The sequence below is a fragment of the Chaetodon trifascialis genome, chromosome 9, assembly GCF_039877785.1.
Source record: "Chaetodon trifascialis isolate fChaTrf1 chromosome 9, fChaTrf1.hap1, whole genome shotgun sequence".
Lineage (NCBI taxonomy): Eukaryota > Metazoa > Chordata > Actinopteri > Chaetodontiformes > Chaetodontidae > Chaetodon > Chaetodon trifascialis.
Genome location: NC_092064.1, coordinates 5,772,229 through 5,792,426, shown reverse-complemented (window position 1 = coordinate 5,792,426; position 20,198 = coordinate 5,772,229). Strand labels below are relative to the sequence as shown.

General features: G+C 40.4%; 1 protein-coding gene across 1 annotated transcript in view; it reads right to left on the bottom strand.

Annotated features, from left to right (window-relative positions):
- Nucleotides 1-20,198, bottom strand: part of lrrc75a (leucine rich repeat containing 75A) — a 60,916-nt gene that overhangs the window by 13,737 nt on the left and 26,981 nt on the right. The window contains exon 3 of the mRNA XM_070970921.1: nt 19,030-19,142. Coding sequence (XP_070827022.1) covers nt 19,030-19,142 — 113 coding nt within the window. The remainder of the gene's footprint in view (nt 1-19,029; nt 19,143-20,198) is intronic.

Below are 20,198 nucleotides of genomic sequence, written 5' to 3'. Positions count from 1 at the left end.
AGCATCACAGCATCACTGGAGATTCATGTCAGAGTGAAGACAGATGTGACAGATGGCTTCATAATTTCAATTTCCTTGAGACATTTAGCCCAAAAAATGATTTCCAGTGTTAAAGAGACACCATAATCGTATTCTGGGTTCATCAGAAACAGAATTATCAGGAACGCTTCACATGACGCATCTCATTTCTCTAAAGATATATTACCTAATTTTTCCTCTCCTTGCTGGAACAGACTAAGATGCATGAAAAAGACACAAGTGAGGGAAATGTGGCTGCAGTAAGTAATTTTCTGGTTCTTTCACTAGCTCAACCAGACAGTCTACAGATATTCATCAGACTCATATGAAGCTTTAATTGAATTAAGTCCCTTGAATGAGGACACAAATTGGAAGTCAGTGTAAGATTCCCTGTTGTGAGATGTTTTGTTTACATGTTTTTTAAGAACCTCTCATTCATGTAAAATGGCAGAAATGAGACTGATAGCACAAAATCTGATTCTAAAAATACAACTGCTTATTTTCAATTACAGCAGCTCTGTTAGACCTGATATAATCAGTATTTTTGATACTAATATTGACTCAAATCACTTATAAGAAACAGTTGCTCATAATGCAACCAGCACCTTTAACTAACTTTTAGCTCCTTTTACCTCATTGCTTTGGTTTTATGGCACATTTACTGTGTGGTTCAGTCTTACAGCACTCATCAACCCCTGTAATCAACCGTTAATAGTAGGAAAAAAAAAAAAAAAAAAAAAACCTCAGCTAAACCCACTTTATGCTACGAAATATAGCCTGATGCCATCGTGGGACTGACGCTTTCTGCCATAAAGTTACACAGTTATTCACAACCTCTCCTTGTCAAAAGTTGTATTGTCTGTGTTTCCCCTACCATTGTACAGAGGAGACCCCCGCCAGGCCAAAAAAACACCCCCCCCCCCATCAATATGCCAGAAATAAGCCACCTATCCATTCATTCATACATCAATAATCATTTACATTTAGGAGCCTCTGTGCAGCGCAACGTGAGTCAACCTGCTTCGTTGCCTAGTAACAATGCGAGTACTGCTGCTGAGAGCGCGGGCATAGTTTATGGGATGTTTAAGGTTTATAGCTGGCAAACTATGGCACTGCCAAAGAAAAGAAAAAATATCGCGGGCGACAGACAACTTAATATAAAGAAGTTTTTCTGCCAGACTCCGGAGCCAATGAAAATAGATGAAGGGAGAGTAACAGAGGCAACTCTAAAAAAAAGACAGGTGCAGGTGAGACGGAAGAAAGGGGGGCAGATTGCAGTGGAGAGGGGGGCTGCTCGAGGACCATTACTGCCGCTGACACCTGTCCGACGGGTGACCCCACTCCGACTGCCAACCCCTGTCCGACGGGTGACCCTGCTCCGACTGCCGGCCGCGATCCAACGGGTGACCCTGCTCCGAATGCCAACCCCCGTCCGATGGGTGACAGCGGGCCCAGTCCGATTTGTTCTGATTGAGCTTCTTTTTTTTTGGTAAGCTATAATGATGAAACTAACACAGACAATAGGCTAGTTTTCCACTAGAACCACTAAGGGGTCATTTTTCCCCAGGCATTGTCAAATGAATGTAACACTGTTATAATAAAACAAATAAAAATCTTCTATGTTTAATGTTTGTTAAATGTTTAAACTGTTAGAATCTCAATGTGTAGGAAATTCCCCTACCACAAAGCCTTGGTGAAGTTCTCAAGTGACTCAAGTGCAGCACAGAACAATGCACACTGTGTGGTTGAAGTGCCAATGTGTAATCAAGCATGTTCCATTTCCATCCATCCATTTTCTATACCGCCTATCCCTTTCGGGGTTGCGGGGGGGCTGGAGCCTATCCCAGCTGTCAACGGGTGAGAGGAGGGGTACACCCTGGACCAGTCCCCAGTCAATTGCATGGCGTGTTCCATTTGTATGCAATAAATGCACTTTATTAAGTCACCCTCTCCTTGTGATCTTGAATACAGTCTGGGTGAACAAAAATTTGAATGCAAATATAATAATTGCAGAATTGCAGACTGCTTGCTGTGCCACCTGACTAAATCCAACTGCACCAATACACCATCCCACGCGTCTCGTCTGTTTAGGTTTAGGGTTTTTTCGGTGGGTGCCACCGGGCCTGAAAAAAATTCTAGGGGAAACACTGATGTTATTGTTTGAACAGCAGATCATAGTCAAGACAGACTCCCATCATGCTTTGTGTGCAAGCAAAGCGCTAAATAAAGAGAAAATTACAGATGAATGTGTCGATAACAAAAGAGATTTAAGATGCTCCGTCACCTTTTAGAGCTGATATGAGGCAACATTTAGGTTTTCAAAAACTTAAAAAAAACTACGCTATGGGAAACATAAAAAAACATGAGAATCGCCACCCACATCGCCACCCAGAAAAGCTAACATCACAACAACAAAGCTTCAGCCAGGCCAAAGGAGCCTGAAAGAAGCATCTGGTGGCTAACAGTCCCAGAGCTGAAGAAATAACGTGATGCATCAGTGAATATATAGTCGAAGACTTATGGTTGTTTTCTGTGGTCGACAGTGATGAATTTTGGAGGTTCATAAACATGCTGGAGCCCACCAAGGTCATACTTAGCTGCACAGAGATACCAGCTCTGCACGAAGAGACAAAAGCTAAAGTGACACAGAGCCTCAAAGAAACAGAGTGCCTCTCAATAACCACAGATGGGTGGACTTCATGAACTACTCAGAGCTAAAATACACTCACAGCTCATGTTATGAGCAGCGAATGGGAAATGAAAAGTTTTGTCTGAGAGACGCGGCCTCTTTTCCAATCACACACTGGACTCAACACAGCTGAGGTTTTGAAATGTTTTAAAGTGGGAGCTCGACAAGAAGAATAACAACAATTATCATAATATTGCCGCTGTTATAATTCATGAAATATGGATGTAGTGGAGAAAGAGGCACATGGAGTGTTTTGTACACACTTTTAACCTCGCTTCACGAGCAGGTGTAGGCTGTGCTGTCTGCTTGTTCGAGTGAGGCGTGTAGTGGTTTCTCTCAGCTCAACCACCAGACACAGACTGATCATGGATGTGGTCATGCGATGGAACAGTTCTCTTAATTATTTTCTAAAAGAACTGCTACTGACTGCTGCTTTGTTTTTGTTTTGAAATTATATATTATGTTGTAATGTATATGGTTTAATCATTCATTGGCAAAGACAATGTCAATTTTTACACATGCTTAGGTCATGGCTGGCTACTGGCTACACATGAATAGAAAATGCTACATACACTAATTTATTCCCGAAAGGCCATTTTTTTCAAGTCATTTAAAAAAAAATCTTGCAATACATATTGTATCATGAGCCTTAATATCGGGGTATTATCGCACCGTGACCTCGGTATCGTGAAGAGGCATCCTCTGAAAATAAACCAAAAACAGATTTCTGAGTGTGCTGTTGATGCACAGCGCTCTCCTTCCCAGTGAGGCTGCACACAGCCACAATATTCCATCACTTCTGGATGATGGTGAAACCATCCAGGAACACCTCCTCGTACAATACATACAGATAAACACTGACGATTTTATGGAAAAACATTTTTTGTTGAATCTTTGTGATTAATTGACAGAAGCATTCGTTCTTGCATAATGACTACAAAATAGTATCAAAACTGCAAGTAACCTATTATTGATACATTTGCCAATTAATTTCTCGAGTAATCAATGAACCATTGTTACTTGTTCATTTGTTTTTCATTTATGATTATCAAAATCGTCGCTGATTAAATTGATAAACTAACAGATCAATGAAATAATTATTGCAGCTCTAAATAGCAAATTATAAAGACTAGTGTATAGTGTACACAATTAGTTTGTAGTATTGAATTTGGGCACGTGGCTGTGTGTCTGTCAGCTTGCTCTGATAATTTTCTGCCCCCTAGTGGCCGACAGTTGATTCCTCTCTCTTTAAGAGCAGCATATTTTGAGCTGGCCTCATCACCAGAGAGGACTTTTTGATGTTCAGGAACATAAAATCCACGAGGAAATAACTGTATACCAATGTACTGTCTTAAAGCAAATAATTTTTGAAATTGTGGCAAATTTCAGTTATTTTAGTTGAATGGTGTTAAGATGAAACCCCACTGTGCCTGTAGCACTTGGCTTCTATTCGGCTGTTCATTTACAAAATACACGGTAACAATCAAGAGCTACTCTGTACAAAGTGTCTTTATTTGTGTCAGGCAGCAGTGGAGCTCAGTGGGTAATTCACACAGCTACAAGAGGTCACTGGTCCACTGGGAATAAACATGAGTCACACTGAGGCAAAAACAAATGACGGTGTTGTATTGTGGAGGAGGCTGGAGATGGAAATGCAAACCATCAGTCCTTTTTTATCTGTTTCAAATGCCCTGATGCATTCATATTCAGCCATGCCAATGCATTCAAAGTCGATGACTTGTGATGTGGCACAATGTCCCCGTGCGGCAGTGAGCTTTGCATCATGGACACACACAGCAAAGGTTACATATGAATGTCTTTGCTTCATCAAAATATCTTATATGACTGTGTGCTGCATAATGCAGGAGGAATGAATGCCTTTCTAAACAAGTATGCTTTGGAGATAACAGCAGACAACCCACTGCTTTTTGTTAAAGACGTGCACATGTCCACTACGCCGTCTGGACTCACAAATTCACACAGTTTTTCCTTCTAAGCCCTGTCAGAGAAGATCATTAAATTTTTTTACAGCACAATCTGCCCGAATCACCTTTTTTACTGAATCTTTCAATGTCTCGTACTCACACAGCGTCGCCGGAGGTTCTATCATAATCTCATATATTTTTAGAAATGGGTGTTTCATTGTTTCCCTGCTCTCCTCTGTGTGCGATGAACACAGAGTTGTTGTAAAGCCAGCAACAGCCTCAGGATAATGATGCCGTTCAGTGAGAAAAGGCGGAAGTGTACAATTTGGAACCTGGATGGAGGGCAGAGAGAGTGATTCAGAGGATGAGTCAAAGGAAAGAGAAAAAAGATTTGGATTAAAATGAGAAAAAGGAGAGGACGAAAATTAATCCAAGAGCTTTTCAAAGGCTCAGATAAATAGTGAAACTTGATGATTGTAAGTCATAGACTGTGTTAATATCTCATGACTAAAGTTAACTTTCCGACTTAAACTAAATTTGACAAGTGCAAGATTTTGGGGGGCTCAAATTCGAAACAGACTTTACAGTTCCTGCAATGAGTGAAGGCAGAGAAGAGGAAATGAAAACAGTACAGAGACTTCAAACTGAGGATAAACATTACGGCTGAAATACATAGCAGTCTCTTTTCTGCAATAATACAGATCTAATTGCTCTGTGGATACAGTACCAGACAAGAGAGTAAAAAATGGCCCCACACTGAGGAAAGCTGAATGTCAACTTATCAAACACCACAGGACACAAATCAACTGGGAAATTATAGACATAAGGAGAGATTTATGCTGATTACGTGACATACAGGAGCAAGAGGAAGACAAAGGGGGTGATAGAGGAAGACAAAGGGGGTGATAGAGGAAGCCAGAGCTGTGGAGCTACTTGAAGAATAAACCTGATGTGCTCTAGTGATACACAATACACTTTGTAAGATGTATTTCATCTTTATGTATGCACTCTCTGTCATAATTAAATGGAAACAAATGGAAAAGGAGAGTTATTCAGCTTTGTCTTCAGTAACTGGATGACTTGTTTTTCCATGGCATGTTCAAACTGGTGTTTTCTTTGTTGTGAGCTGTGATTTTTAATGTGGATAGATGGTCTGAATTCACTTGAAGTGAAAGTCATACAGTTTTTAGATGATGCATACTGGCACAAAATAGCCAGGAGACATATTGATGCTGCAACTGAGTCTGCAAATACTTCACAATGGCAGCTGAAACATCAATAACCAAATACTGAACATCACAGTCACATAAATCACAGCAGTTGTTCATGTGTTTATCAGTCTGTGCACACAAATGCTGAATTGATTAAATGGCAAAATGATCTTCATAAATTGATATTTTTACTGGATATTACATGTTTTTAAACAGATCAGCATTTAAAAATGTTCATGTTCATGTTGTTTGGGCAAGACTAAAGCTCCAGGCTAGCTGGATGGAGTTTTATGGCCTTAGAAAGGGGAACATGTTTTAAACCTGCTATAATCAATATTCTCATATTAACTAGACGCAATAAATGAGCCAATCCTGCAGTTCCTTTCAGCTCTTTGGAGACATTTAAGACGTTGGAGGAGGTTTTTAAGCTTGTTGTTTTGGTTTTACGGCCCTCACCTTTACTGACTGACATCTGCAACAGGTGCTGCAGGCAGCTGTTTTCAGTGAAGAAACAGTGATAAACCCACTATCTACCCAGCTAAAGATTAGATAAGAGATATTGACCTCAGGCGTTGGTGGAGAGTGAAACAGAGCTAGAACAAGAGTAAGTATTGAGCTTACATCCACCAGGCAGCCACAGACAAGACTCCAAATGAATGCTAATGTTACTTAACAGCAACAGAAGCTAAAAAAATCTTAAGTGTGGTTCATTGGAGCGTTTGGATAAAATTGACATGCAGAATGTATATCTTAACTGTGCTTGGCAAATAGAATCAATAGCTTTATGGGTATTCACCAAAAAAAAAGCTTTAAAAAGTAGTTTCTGACAGTAAAGATGTTTAGCTGCTCTGCATCAGGTTTTTGTAGAGCTTCATTTGCCTCATAATGTTTTCATCAACAAATAGTACTTAAGACATCAAACTTCCTCCACAGTCTGAGCTCTCGAAGCTGATTAGTGTAAATGAATGCCTGTGAGAGGTTTGCAACAAAGGCAGCTGTGATTGAGTGTGAAAGGGTGCAAGACGTCAAATCAATGACTTCCTACAGGCAGGAAAAAGGGTTAGAGAACGGCAACGCTACAGTTCCAGAAATTTCCTGCTTCACTGTCTGATAGGGGTTTCTGTCACATCATGCAGGTTCTCAGTATCTTTATAATGTTGCTGAAAAGTGGCTTCAGAATATTAAATGTTTGCTTGACTATCAGCTGCTTCAGATTAAAAAGGTGGCTCAGTGGGTGTAAACCCACTGTGGCTTGTGGACTGCAGTTTTGAGTTTGGCATCATGGTCGTCACGATTTCGCCTTTTTGGAGCCAGACATAAACATATTTGGCCGAGAGGGTGGAGCTGGAGATTATGTGCATTGCTAAGCCTCTTTCCTGATTGGATCTGATTGAGAACACAAGGACATGCCATGGTAGCAATGTCCATAAAGCATACCCTATTTTATCATCTAGTTTACTCTAAATGGGACCATGATTTACAAATTCAACACCATGCTGTTTTGATGACCAACTGAGGCCATAAACTCATGAGGAAATTGTTTACTGAGGCAATAAATCAAGTTAGAATTAGTGTTTTCTTGTAAAATCACATACAATCTGACTTTTTTGTGGCCCTGGTGGCCATTACAGAGAATGCAGGTGTAAGATACTTTCGCTTTGGCTTTGCTTTTCAGACCCATAAGCTTCATCCACTATTTATATTATCTATGGTAAAACCCTGTATTCATGTGAACCGGTTACTTCTCCATGGTCTTCCATCCCACACAGACCTGGACATTTAAATATATATTTGGGCTAATATCCTCCTCGTCTGCTTTTGCCTGCTGGTGAGATGAAGCAGAGACGCAGAGACAGCCTGAGTCAACGCTCAACTTCTCTCTCTGCTGGCTGTCAGAGCACAGGTGGGAGGCAGCCAATAAATCTGTGGATGCGGCGGCCACAGCCAGCCAGTCAGCAGGTGGCAGACACACGGACAGGCTGGCAGACAGACAGGTAGAGAGGCAGACAGACAGAACAAGACACAGGGAGGGAGACTGCAGGAGAAGGCACATGTACCATTCATTATTTAAAGTGAAGACTGATCGTTTGTGTGTGTGTGTGTGTGTGTGTGTGTGTGTGTGTGTGTGTGTGTGTGTGTGTGTGTGTGTGTGTGTGTGGAGGAGTATATCAGTGTTTCATGAGTTTCCATGGCAAACAATGTTGTGGTCAAGCAAAACCTCAGCAAGACCTCATTATTTCCCTTCCAACATCATGAAAATGAAACAAGGCATTTGGAAAAAAAAAACGCACCGATTCATGACCCAGAAGAGGGAGACAGACAGACAGACAGACAGACACACACACACACACACACACACACACACACACACACACACACACACACACACACACACACACACACACACACACACACACAGATTCAGGTCCAGTGCCAAATGTTGGACAGACAGGCAGTTGTTTACTCGTTAGTTGTCAGTCAACATCTTGCTTGGTGAAGCTTTTTGGCTTGCTGCGCCTCAAAGTCAGTGGATGCCTGTAGTGAACTCTGTCTAGTGACTTTGTTTACTTCAAACAGTTTAAGTTTGGGGAGCAAAACTGGCGCATCACATGATGTGGAACAGAATGGTTCTTTCAGTGCTATCAGTGCTTAATGTTCCACAGTTCACAAACCATTCAGACCATAGTTCACTGACCTGTCACTCTACAGCTGCACTGATTAATATTTCTAGATCAACAACGCATCGAACGACTACATGTATTGTGTAAGGTGTCTCTCAGAGAGACAGACCACAGGGAATTATCGCGTGGCTCTGCAGTTGCTCTCAGCTTTGTTTAGCGTTTTAGCATCTTTCAGCTGACTGTTTTGGTTTTAGGGACTGCAGCTTCAATGTTTAAGTTAAATCACACAGACACCTGCTATCACTGAGTTTCCACTTCAGGTTTTCCTTCATCTCAATCAGTTATTCCCAGCAAAGTGACTCTACAGCACAGTTTAACTTTTTTCTGGTTCTAGCAGCTCTGCAGCAGCAACAAGGCACTTCTTCACAAAGTCTCCTTCTGAATGAGGTTTCAGCTCCTCAGCCATTAGCTCGCTCACCATAATAATACTGTCTAACTGCCTGTATACCTCTGTCTCTGCCAGGATGTGGTCGTGTGAAAGCTGCTTGTTGGGCACCCAAAGAGCGTTAACTTAATCCAAGAGCATTTGTCCTTGCAGCTAATCCAGTTTAGCATGTTTGTAGCTGTAATTATGCTCGAGATTAGCCTTTTTCATCACTGTGAGCTCGTCTCCACAGACTAACTTAGCTACACTGTCTTGGCATAAATAAAAATAACCATTTGTCCATTTCTCTTGCAAAGTGCGACACTCAGCATCTATCTTTTTTTTTTAGCCACGGTGTATGTAATTGATATGATGTAACCACTATGCGTGTGCTGCATTCAGGGACCACTCAAGGAGGTATGTTCGTCCACTGTTTTGTTAGTTTCTTTTATCACAGAAAAAAAAAACGATTAATGTGCAGATATTTCTATTAATTTTTTATATTTATGAATTTTTGCCTCGTGGGCTGGATGAAACGGACGCTCCCCACCTCTGACGTAGTGGTAGCTGAAATACAATTGCCAAAAGTTTTTGATTTGTAGCTTCTACCTTTATCTCAAACTCGCTAACTGTGAGGGATTTTTCCAACAGACAGTTTGGGTCATAATTTTACTGCTCACATTAGTTTGTCTTACACATATGAGAAGTAAGAAGTAGCTGGCTGTAACTTGGCCATCAGCTTTGACTGTCTAATGGTGATGTCTGAGGATAATGCTGGTGTGTCCTCAAGGCCTCAAGAGTTTTTCTTGTCTCCATCTGCTTCTCTGTCTGCTGGCTTGCTCTTCATAGTATGACTTCAATCAAACACTGCTGACGGGCAAATAAAGCCAACTTCTTTGTCAGGAGACAGGTCTCGTCCTTGTGCTGTTCACACTGTGGCCTGAGAATATCTGCTGTCATACTGTTTACCTCACAGTTTTCTCTGCAGGGGTCCCAGACCTTGGTTGTAAAGTGAAGAGGAGCCATAGTGCTGGCTGCTCCACACATTCAGCTGTGCAGCTGCTTGGTTTCAAACCACTGAGTGGACTTGTTGAGCGCACTGAAAGGAGCTGTTGTTAAGCAGCCAGACAACGAACAGTAAGCCTTGTTAATCCTGCTCTTTTTTTCCATGATTCACAATCACAACTACTCTTCTTGAATACACAATGACAAGCTGCCTGCCAGTTGATTTACATTTTATATGCTGCTTCCTTAACAGCAACGATGGCTACTTTCACTGCTACTGTGACATCAGGAAAAAAGTTCAGATCAAATCCAGAGGCAAAGCTGGCAGGCCCAGCTGAGTCTGATCAGCCCCCCCCCCCCGTCCAAAGGCCTGAATCAGGGAGTTCGACAGCAAATGGAGAGCTTTTTGTACTGTCTTCATCCAAAAGAGACAAATTATGCTGAAACATTGTTTGTTTCGCAGAAAGATGACCAACTTCTCCAACATCTTCTGCTTGTTTTAAGTATTTAAGTGCTGATGAAAAGATTCTAGGCCTCAGAGGGTAGTTGGGAGTGGTTGCATGAGAGTAAGTAAGTGAATGAAGTCATTTCTCCCTTCTTCCCACACATAAATCTGGCCATATATGTAAATAACATATATAATATCGGTGTCCATATATGTCTTTCACCAATATGTGAACATATATTTCTACATATTTGGAACATATATTTTAAAATATTACAAAAATGGCACATAGGGCGGCATGGTGGGCCAGCAGGTAGCGTGCGTGCCTCACAGCAAGAAGGTCGCCGGTTCGATCCCTGGGCTGGGCGGGGCCTTTCTGTGTGAAGTTCTGTCCGGGTACTCCGGCTTCCTCCCACAGAACAAAAACATGCTCATTAGGTTGATTGGTGACTTAAAATTGTCCTTAGATGTGAGTGTGAGCGTGAGTGGTTGTTTGTTGATATATGTTGCCCTTCAGTCGGCCGGCGACCGGCTCAGGGTGTACCCCGCCTCTCGCCCGCTAACAGCTGGGATAGGCTCCAGATTTTTTTCAACCTAGACCCTATTTTTCCATCTACTTTTATCTAAATGAGTGGTGGGATTTGCAATATTTGCAATTGCTCCTGTACAAAGCGAGGAGTTTCGATTGCACTTGAAACTCGGAAAGATCCGACCTCCAACCTCAACTTATAGCACATGATGTTTCTCTTTCACTCTCTCCCTTAAGTAGCTGATGTACTTCCCCAGAAGTATTTTTAAACGCTTGAAACACATCCAAACAAACATCAACTTACTGTGGCCAGCCATGTTTTCCGAGGTTGCACAATGAAATGCATTTACCTCAGACGTCGGAATTTCCAACCTGGATCTTTCCGAGTTCCGAGTGCAATCAAAGACAGCATACCGGGCAAGGTAGCCTGTCACGTTGCAGTCGTGGTCAGATGGAAGACCGCTCGACCTGCTCAGAGGCATAACGGAGTAACTTCATCGCTCATTGATTTGATTTCAGATAACAGTCCTTTCATGGTTGAAACATTTGTCATAGCTGATCTAGGAAAAGGAGAATCGTGCTATGCCATTGGTCTGTATTTTGAGGAAAAACGCCACAGTTTTTTTTGAATCCATGCCAAACCCACACCATTTCATCCCAGTCGGAAAAGTTCCTGGGCACCTTACAGCTATGCCTGCCCCGTCTATTCGTATGAAGTGCCTATTTATGGATACGCCAAAGCTAAGGGTGAACTACGTTTTTACATTCTTGAATAGATATGAATCCATAACCTGAGGCACCTTTGACAGTGTAGTTGTCAAAGGCTGTAAGCAAGCCCCCCCCCAACTTTATATTTATCTATTAGTTATTTATTTTACTTGTGCTCTTTGTTTTATATTTTGTATTGCACATGGATTATGTTTTTGTACATGTATTGTAATAGATGAGAGAGCACAGGCTGTTTCATGATCTAAAATAAAATAAAAATTGATAAGTAAATGAAACTGCATTTATTTTATACACCTTACTTCTTAAGTATAGGGGATACTTTCTCTTAAACACTTATGGTCTATATGTTTGAACATTTACTTTGGAACGCATCACAAAAATCCATGGGCTACATACATGTTTGCACATTTATACTGTAATGTATGTCATTAAAATATACATACTACATGTTTGTAGAATTATTCTGACATGTGTAAAGAACAAATATATAGACTACATATTTCAACATGTATTTTTAAATGTTTGCCATAAACAAATATCTAGATTACATGTTTGTATGTTTTTAAAATCTATATATTTTATAAACAAATATCTAAACTACATGTTTGCACATTTATTGATCAAAAATATCTAGTCAACAAATTTCAACAATTATTTTGGATTATATGTCATAAACAAATATCTAGACTACATATTTGCACATTTATTCTGACATATATGTAAAGAACAAATATCTAAACTACATATTCCAACAATTATTTTGGAATATATGTCACATACAAATATCCAGACCACTTAATTTACCATATATTTTGAAATATATTTCAAAAGCAAATATCTGTTTTACATATTTGCGCATGTATTTCAGAATATAAGTTTAAAGCAAATATTGCAATAGCATATACGTACATGCATCATCAAATATTTTGGCAAATATGTCACATATATGTACATACATGGCCATATATCAGATTTCTGTATGGGTTGTCTGTGCATCTTGATCTGTATTTTGCCACCAAACAGATATGAGTCTAAAATATGTGAATCATGATGTTGGCAGCTCAGTCATGCCATGTGTAACATTTAGCAGATATTAACTCAAACTATTGGAATATATAAAAAAAAAAAAAAAATACTGAGTAATGTTACAATATTGGTCTGATGGAGATCCAAGTCAAAGAGAATGTGGTCTGTCACACATGGAAGATTAGACCAAACACACATCTTCACGTCAAAGTAAAATTTAATTTCTCCTGGCTTTTTCTTTAAAAGAAATGAGAACTGATTTTTCCAGATAAAACAGTTTATGGATATCATTTGAGTCTGAGATCTTGGCCCTTGGGTGGGCACATGTGAAATGCCTAGTTTGTGAAGATTTGTGAAGATGGCTCACTGTATGTTTAAGTTTGTATTCCACTACAAGCAATTACCATTACCTTTTGTGATATTTCAGCACCCGCTGAGCCATCGGCAGCTCCTGCACACTGAGGGCCAGATTTATTTTACTTAAGTTTGTGACTGCAATCTGTGTGTATGCAGCATCTGATTTGCCAAGGCAGCAGCTGGTTATGAAGTAACGTGTCACTTCTGCACCTGACAAACAGGTGCAAAGCCACAGTAAATCTCGTCCTTGGTGTTTTGTTCATCTCACTTGTGCAGCATGGTGTACACTTTGGAGCCAGGTGGGATTTAAAATTTGCATGTAAAGAAAGTTTGAATATACTGACAGTATAATTAAAAATTGAGAAACAACGCAAATGTAATTCAAATGATGAACAAACGTGATGAACAAAAATACTGTTTTTGTCATCACTGTGTGAACATTTCCCTCATGCTAAGAGACTGAAAGTATTACATGTGAACTGTAACTGTAACTAACTGTGGACACCTCCTGGAGACACTCTAACCATAACATTAACCACGACTTGCCTAACTCTAACCTTAACGCAAGTCTTTTCCCTAAAATGTGGTATGTTTCTTCTCCCTAGTGACCAGGAGAGTCTCTTTACTTCGTTCCATCAACTAATTGAGTTGTATTATGGGTGTTCCTGCCTTGTCTTCGCCTTGTGTGCCTCCACTGAACTGTAAGCACTTTATGCCACAGACTAATAGAGTTCAGGTACCTCTCACCTGTGCAGAGTCTGTGTGGAATTGTGAGTCACTTCATGTATGAAGCTTGTTGTATTAATGTGTTCACATTTAATCTCAGCACACTGCACACTGTTAGCACTGACTGTATTTTTAGTTTATTCAAATACTTAATATTGCATGTAAGGAACATCACTGGAATGTTACTGATGAATTCTGCCTACTTTGGTAAATAAGTTGCTGTTTTATTTGGCATCATTTTACCCCATAATTCCACTTTGTGTCGATGCTGTACATAGCAGTGAATCCTTTATGAGAAACTGTTGCTTATTGGTTTGCATTATATTGTATATTGGGAAACAGGTGGATCTCTGCAGACCTTGGTCTACCCTGCACAAGAAAGCTGGAGAAAGAAAGTGGACAGAGTTCAAAAAGGCAGAACAGCCAATGCAGTAGCATTCCCTAAAGCCCAATTCAAGACAAGGTTAAGATTACAGGGGCAGGTAGGGATTGCTCTGGATGGCATTTTAGCCACTGGGAAATCACAGGATGTGGTCTGTAATAGACATGGACATTCAGCAGGACAACAGACTTTCAGAACGTCTTCAAAAAGGTAATTTTTCACTGACTCAAAGTGCATTTGTGTGTGGATGAAATGTTTTCCAGCTGTTCTTGCCTGTTTGACCTCACCTTTGCCTTCTCCCTGCCGGATCTGTTTGTCTCATGATTACCTGTGCATTGAAGCCCTACCCTCTCTCATTCTCAGATCGCCACATACCAAAGCTTTGTCGTGCCCCCTAGCATCTCAAATTGACACACAACTGACAGACTTTCTTGTTCTTCACACTACCTCACCTTGCTCTGAGTGTCTGCTGTTGCTACAGATGAGTTTCCACTGCAGTGAGCTGAAAGCCTGGTGGGTTTTTGATGCACTGGGAATTAGACCAGGCTCAAACCACTTCTGGCAAGTAAAGAGTACGCTTTTTCAAATCAATCTGTCACTAAGTCATGCTATTCAGTTCATTTGCTTGTGTTTTACCCCAGTTGCAACAGACGATGGAGTGAAAACACACGAATCGTCGTTGACATCGTCACATTTCACGGACATCCATGGACAAATTGCAACCACATTTTTTAATTCTCTCTACCCAGTTTGAAAAACATTGCATGCTGCAAAAACATTACAGCACATACAGCACATCCTCCGAACAAGACATAAGTAACTGACAAGGGCAGGTAAGGAAAAATCAGGCCACCTTCCCTTGAGAAATAAATCCAGTCTGAATGGGGCTTTAGAAACATTTGACCTGGCCTCATCCAAAGCATCTACCAGAAAATCCTTTTGAAGGGAATGTTCAGAAGTTAGTGACCAAAACATAAGCACACTTGTCAATGCAAAGCGCCACAGTAACCCACAAACCTGTCAAAGAGAACTGAGGGGGCTGTCAGTGGATGATGTCTTCATGGTTTCAACTGTTTTTCAGCTGCACATTCAGTCATTTTTCATCCTTTTTATTGACTTCAAGAGGGGATGACATAATCAGTGTGGATGTGTGTGTGTGTGTGTGTGTGTGTGTGTGTGTGTGTGTGTGCGTGCATAGGGAAGGCGTTAATGGCGTGCGCTTCATGCAAAAAGATGACTCAATCTCATCTCTTGCCCTGAGATTCTGAGTAAATGGAGCCTGTCTCTCCTCTGGCAAATCACTCTGCCTGGAGTTCACGACAGCCGGCAGTATTGACTGCAACGCAGCGTTGATTAAATCTCCTCCACCAGTCCAGAATTACTTAACATAATTACCAAACTCATTTCATTTTCATCCCCAGCTATTATTTCATTCCATTACAGGTGAGACACTTGCTTGCTTTAACAGCAAATGTTTTTAGCTCACTACTTGAGGAAACAAGCAACCTATCATACTGTGAGAGCACTGACGAACACCCAAACACACTCCGCAGGGATCAAATCTTATGGCCTGCACTGAATTGTTATTTTTCCCCCTCATCACTCACACATTTGTCTGCAAACTGTTTCGTAGAGGAGGTGACACCTGGTGTTCATGTAACAGCGGAGGAGAGATTTTCATTTCCTACTGATCTTCCATTCACACAGCAGTGGGAATCCTCTCTCCAAATGTGTTCGGCTGCAATGTCATTTTTCTACCATCTGCTCCCAGCAGGACGCATTAGCAGGTCTGGACTTGATTTAGGTTGTGTAGCATCACACGGTGATTGGGTTTACAGCGATGGCAGGTCAGAGGAATAGAAAAGGTCTTTTCGTCCCTTTTAGGATGGACTCTGATGTGGTGATTATGAATACCAATGTGTTTATGTTGGAACTTTTTATCATGTCCTCACTGATATGGTTGATTATCGTCAACTGTGATGGCCAAGTCTACACGTGTAAAATGCATTTACTCAAATGTTAATTATCCCCACATACCATCTCATAAAATAGGTTAAGTTGTTACATACGTCACATCATGTCAGATGACCATAAATTCACTTCAAATCTCTTTATAATCCATGTGCTCTACAGTCAAATGATTGCACTTCTAATATATGTCATTATCTTCAACATTTTCCACACTGGGTGAAAACAAATGTCACTGAAACAGCCTAATAAAGCAATAAACTTAATGGCAGTTGAATATTATGACACCTACGAGTCCTAATGTGATGTTCTCTCTCTTTAAACCACTAACTATAAAGTGCAAATGATCTCATTTCCTTTCAGCTGTTTTGGCACACAGCGACTCTTTGTCTGGAGATTATGATCATATCTGTTTTTAACTTGATTTACTTTGACTTCTGTCTGCTGGGAGGAGGCTCATATGGAGGTGCGTTCATCTATATGAACTGAAACCAGTGGCGAGCTGTGAGCCGTCAGCGCACGGTGTGAAGATGGAGCAGAGTGCATGTAGCTCGAGTGAGCCAACACTGTGGGAGACAAATGAAGCGACTGCAGGAGGGGAGTCGAGCTCACTGGGGTTCAGGTGAGGTCTGCATGTGCTCTGCTGTGTTGTGGCCTGGAGCCGGTGTAGCTGTAAGATGCAGATTTTAAAAAACCCACCAACATAACACTGCACTCTCTTAACACTGCTGGACACACGATGGGCAAAAGTGGATGAAAATCAGCGCAGCAGAACCAGAGATATTGTCTTTCTTCTTCCTGAACAAACTTAGCATCTACATCAGCTCCTTCTGGAGCTGCAAAAGGTTTCATACAACTTTTTTCACATCCAGTGATTTCTCCAGTACGACATGTTTGTTTGCTAAAGTTCCATGTGAATATCTACCCATACAGAAACATGATATATGGCCATGTATGTACATATATGTGACAAATTTGCTAAAATATTTTATGATATATGTACATATATGCAATTGCAATATTTGCTTTAAACTTATGTTCTGAAATAGATGCGCAAACATGTAAAACAGATATTTGCTTTTGAAATATATTTCAAAATATATGGTAAATTAAGTGGCCTGGATATTTGTATGTGACATATATTCCAAAATAATTGTTGGAATATGCAGTTTAGATATTTGTGTGTGTGTGTGTGTGTGTGTGTGTGTGTGTGTGTGTGTGTAGGGTTTATATATATATATATATATATATATACGTACAAACATGTAATCTAGATATTTGTTTATGGCAAACATTTAAAAATACATGTTGAAATATGTACACATTACATATTTGTTCTTTACACATGTCAGAATAATTCTACAAACATGTAGTATATATATTTTAATGACATACATTACAATATAAATGTGCAAACATGTATGTAGCCCATGGATTTTTGTGATGCGTTCCAAAGTAAATGTTCAAACATATAGACCATAAGTGTTTAAGAGAGTTCTTTCCGAGTTTCGAGTGCAATCAAAACACTTTGCTTCGTACAGGAGCAATTGCAAATATTGCAAATCCGACCACTCATTTAGGTAAAAGTAGATGGAAAAATACGGTCTAGGTTGAAAAAAACAACAACAAAGAATCCATTTAAACTAACATGTGTAATAACTGGTTTTATTTTGAGAGTAATATCTAATTTGATGTCAGTATCATGGCGAAGGTCGCCGGTTCGATACCCGGGTCAGACGGGGCCTGTGTGAAGTTTGCATGTTCTTCCCGTGCATGCGTGGGTTCTCTCTGGGCACTCCGGCTTCCTCCCACAGACCAAAAACATGCTCATTAGGTTAACTGGTGATTCAAAATTGTCCTTAGGTGTGAGCGTGAGCGTGAATGGTTATGTGTTTGTATATGTTGCCCTGCAATCGGCTAGCGACCGGTTCAGTGTGTACCCCGCCTCTGGCCCATTGACAGCTGGGATAGGCCCCAGCCCCAACTCCAAATATGTAGAAATATAAGTAGAGATATATGTACCAATATATGTTCACATATTGGTGAAAGAAATATATGCATACTGATATTATATAAGTTATTTACATATATGGGCATATATCAGATTTCTGTATGGGTAAATCAGTTCAGATAAACAACACCACTAACCGTTGTGCATCAGAGAGCACAAAAATCAAATTCCAACCAATAAAACCATCAATTAAAACTGTCATTTCAGATTGGTTTATACTTGGGGGTGATTTATCCTTGTTATGCTTTACCCCACGAAATGAAATACATTTAATTAAGTAGGACTTCATCGGGACTGCAAGTTAAGTGCAGCGTTTTGCAAATATTTCATTTTGAGAGCAGCTTTCAAAGCCTGAAGTTAAATCTTTGCTGGCTGCAGAAACATATGGATTAGCTCTTTATAGTTTCTTTTCATGACTGATTTGAATATTGTGTCACACTGCTGTGTACTGTATATCAAAGCCATCAAAATCTCCATTTTCATTTGGCTGCAGGCATTCAAAATGAGGTTTCCACTTAATGTAGGCGCAAAGAAGAAGAGTGGAGATAAAGATAACCGCTGCATGCAAAGTGAATCAAAATTAGAGCCCCAGCCGCACACTCACAGACTCATCCAGCAACATTTAGTTGTGTGGTTGGACAGTCACGCTGAAATCCAAACAAAATAACACAAATAAAAAGACAATTTCGGCAATAAAGAAATGCATAAATATGGGGACTATTTGACAGTCAGAGTGAAACAAAACGGCAAAGCGAGACACTGAAGCCAGCACAGACTGAACTGATTTCATCTCTGACTGTGAGAGGGTGAGAAAATAAAGAGACAGAGACATCAGTGGATTTTTCCATGGCATCCAAAGGGGCAGCAGATGATGACACACTGGTGACACACTGAGATGTTAACGGAAACATAGAGGCGCGCGCGCACACACACATGCATCCTACTAGAGACACAGACACTCACCAGGCTTGAGGTTTCCTCTTCAGCAGGCCCTGTCTCCTCCACTGGGAGTGGGGGCTGAGGTGGTAGGTGAGCTGACGACAAACCTTCTCCATCGCCCCGAGAGAGTCGCCCTCCTATTAGACGGACAGAGAAAGAGACACACAAACTTTCAGCTCAGTTACACAGAGGAGAAACCATATTGAGTCAGCAGGACAAGAGCCATGGGGAGAGCAGCTGGTTGTATATGGAAACATTTGACAGAACAAAACTGATTCTGTCATCCTAGAAATGATACAAAATGTGCTTTTTACAACAAAATGGTTAATTCAGTGACTGGACATCACTGCTTAAGTTAATTTAAAGATGTTCCTTATAGGCATTTTGATAGAAAAATGACTATCACGAAATAAAATGTCAGTCAATAAAATTCAGTCATTGTGAAAAGAAATAATTAAATAACATTTCAACAATGAGTTGAGTTGAAAAGTATTTCTAAAATGAATGTCTCGTGTCTTCAAATATTTCACACACTTCACTAACATGATCACTTATTTCATAATGTCTTTTTCATTTATGTCATATTGAACATTTTGGGCCAGAAAACCCGCTCCAAATGAAAGCTCGAGCTTCTGTGTTTGCTCGGGTGTGAAACTTGCCAACACTTTGCTATTGTACTGGCAACACAACTTATCAAGCAGGTGATATGGTGATGCATCTGCTCTGTAATAACCAAAAACTGTGAATGCAGCTTTATCACTATGGCCGGTACTAAACAAACGTGTTAAATAGCTAACACAGCTGAACACCAACACGGATTCATAAAAACACTGTGTTACTCCTACATTTGGAAATACGCCTCAGTATACATCACCTTACTCCATAACACCACTCTCTCTCTATCTGTACTATCATTAGTTGTGACTGGCTAGATGTACTTTCCTATTTGGCCTGGACATACTAGAGTAGCATTGGGGTGTGAGTCACATGATGTGCTGTTTCTCTATGATATTTTGACTTGTCTTAGCAGGAAAAGAACAGTTGTAATAATAACATGAATGATGAGATCCATTCAGTGCAGTTGCCAGTAAACCTGCACTCACAGGACCACTGCCCTGACACTTGAATGTGGCATTCAGCTCGAATGCTTTTTGTGACAACTGTGTTTAATATGTCAAGTAAGCCAATAAAAC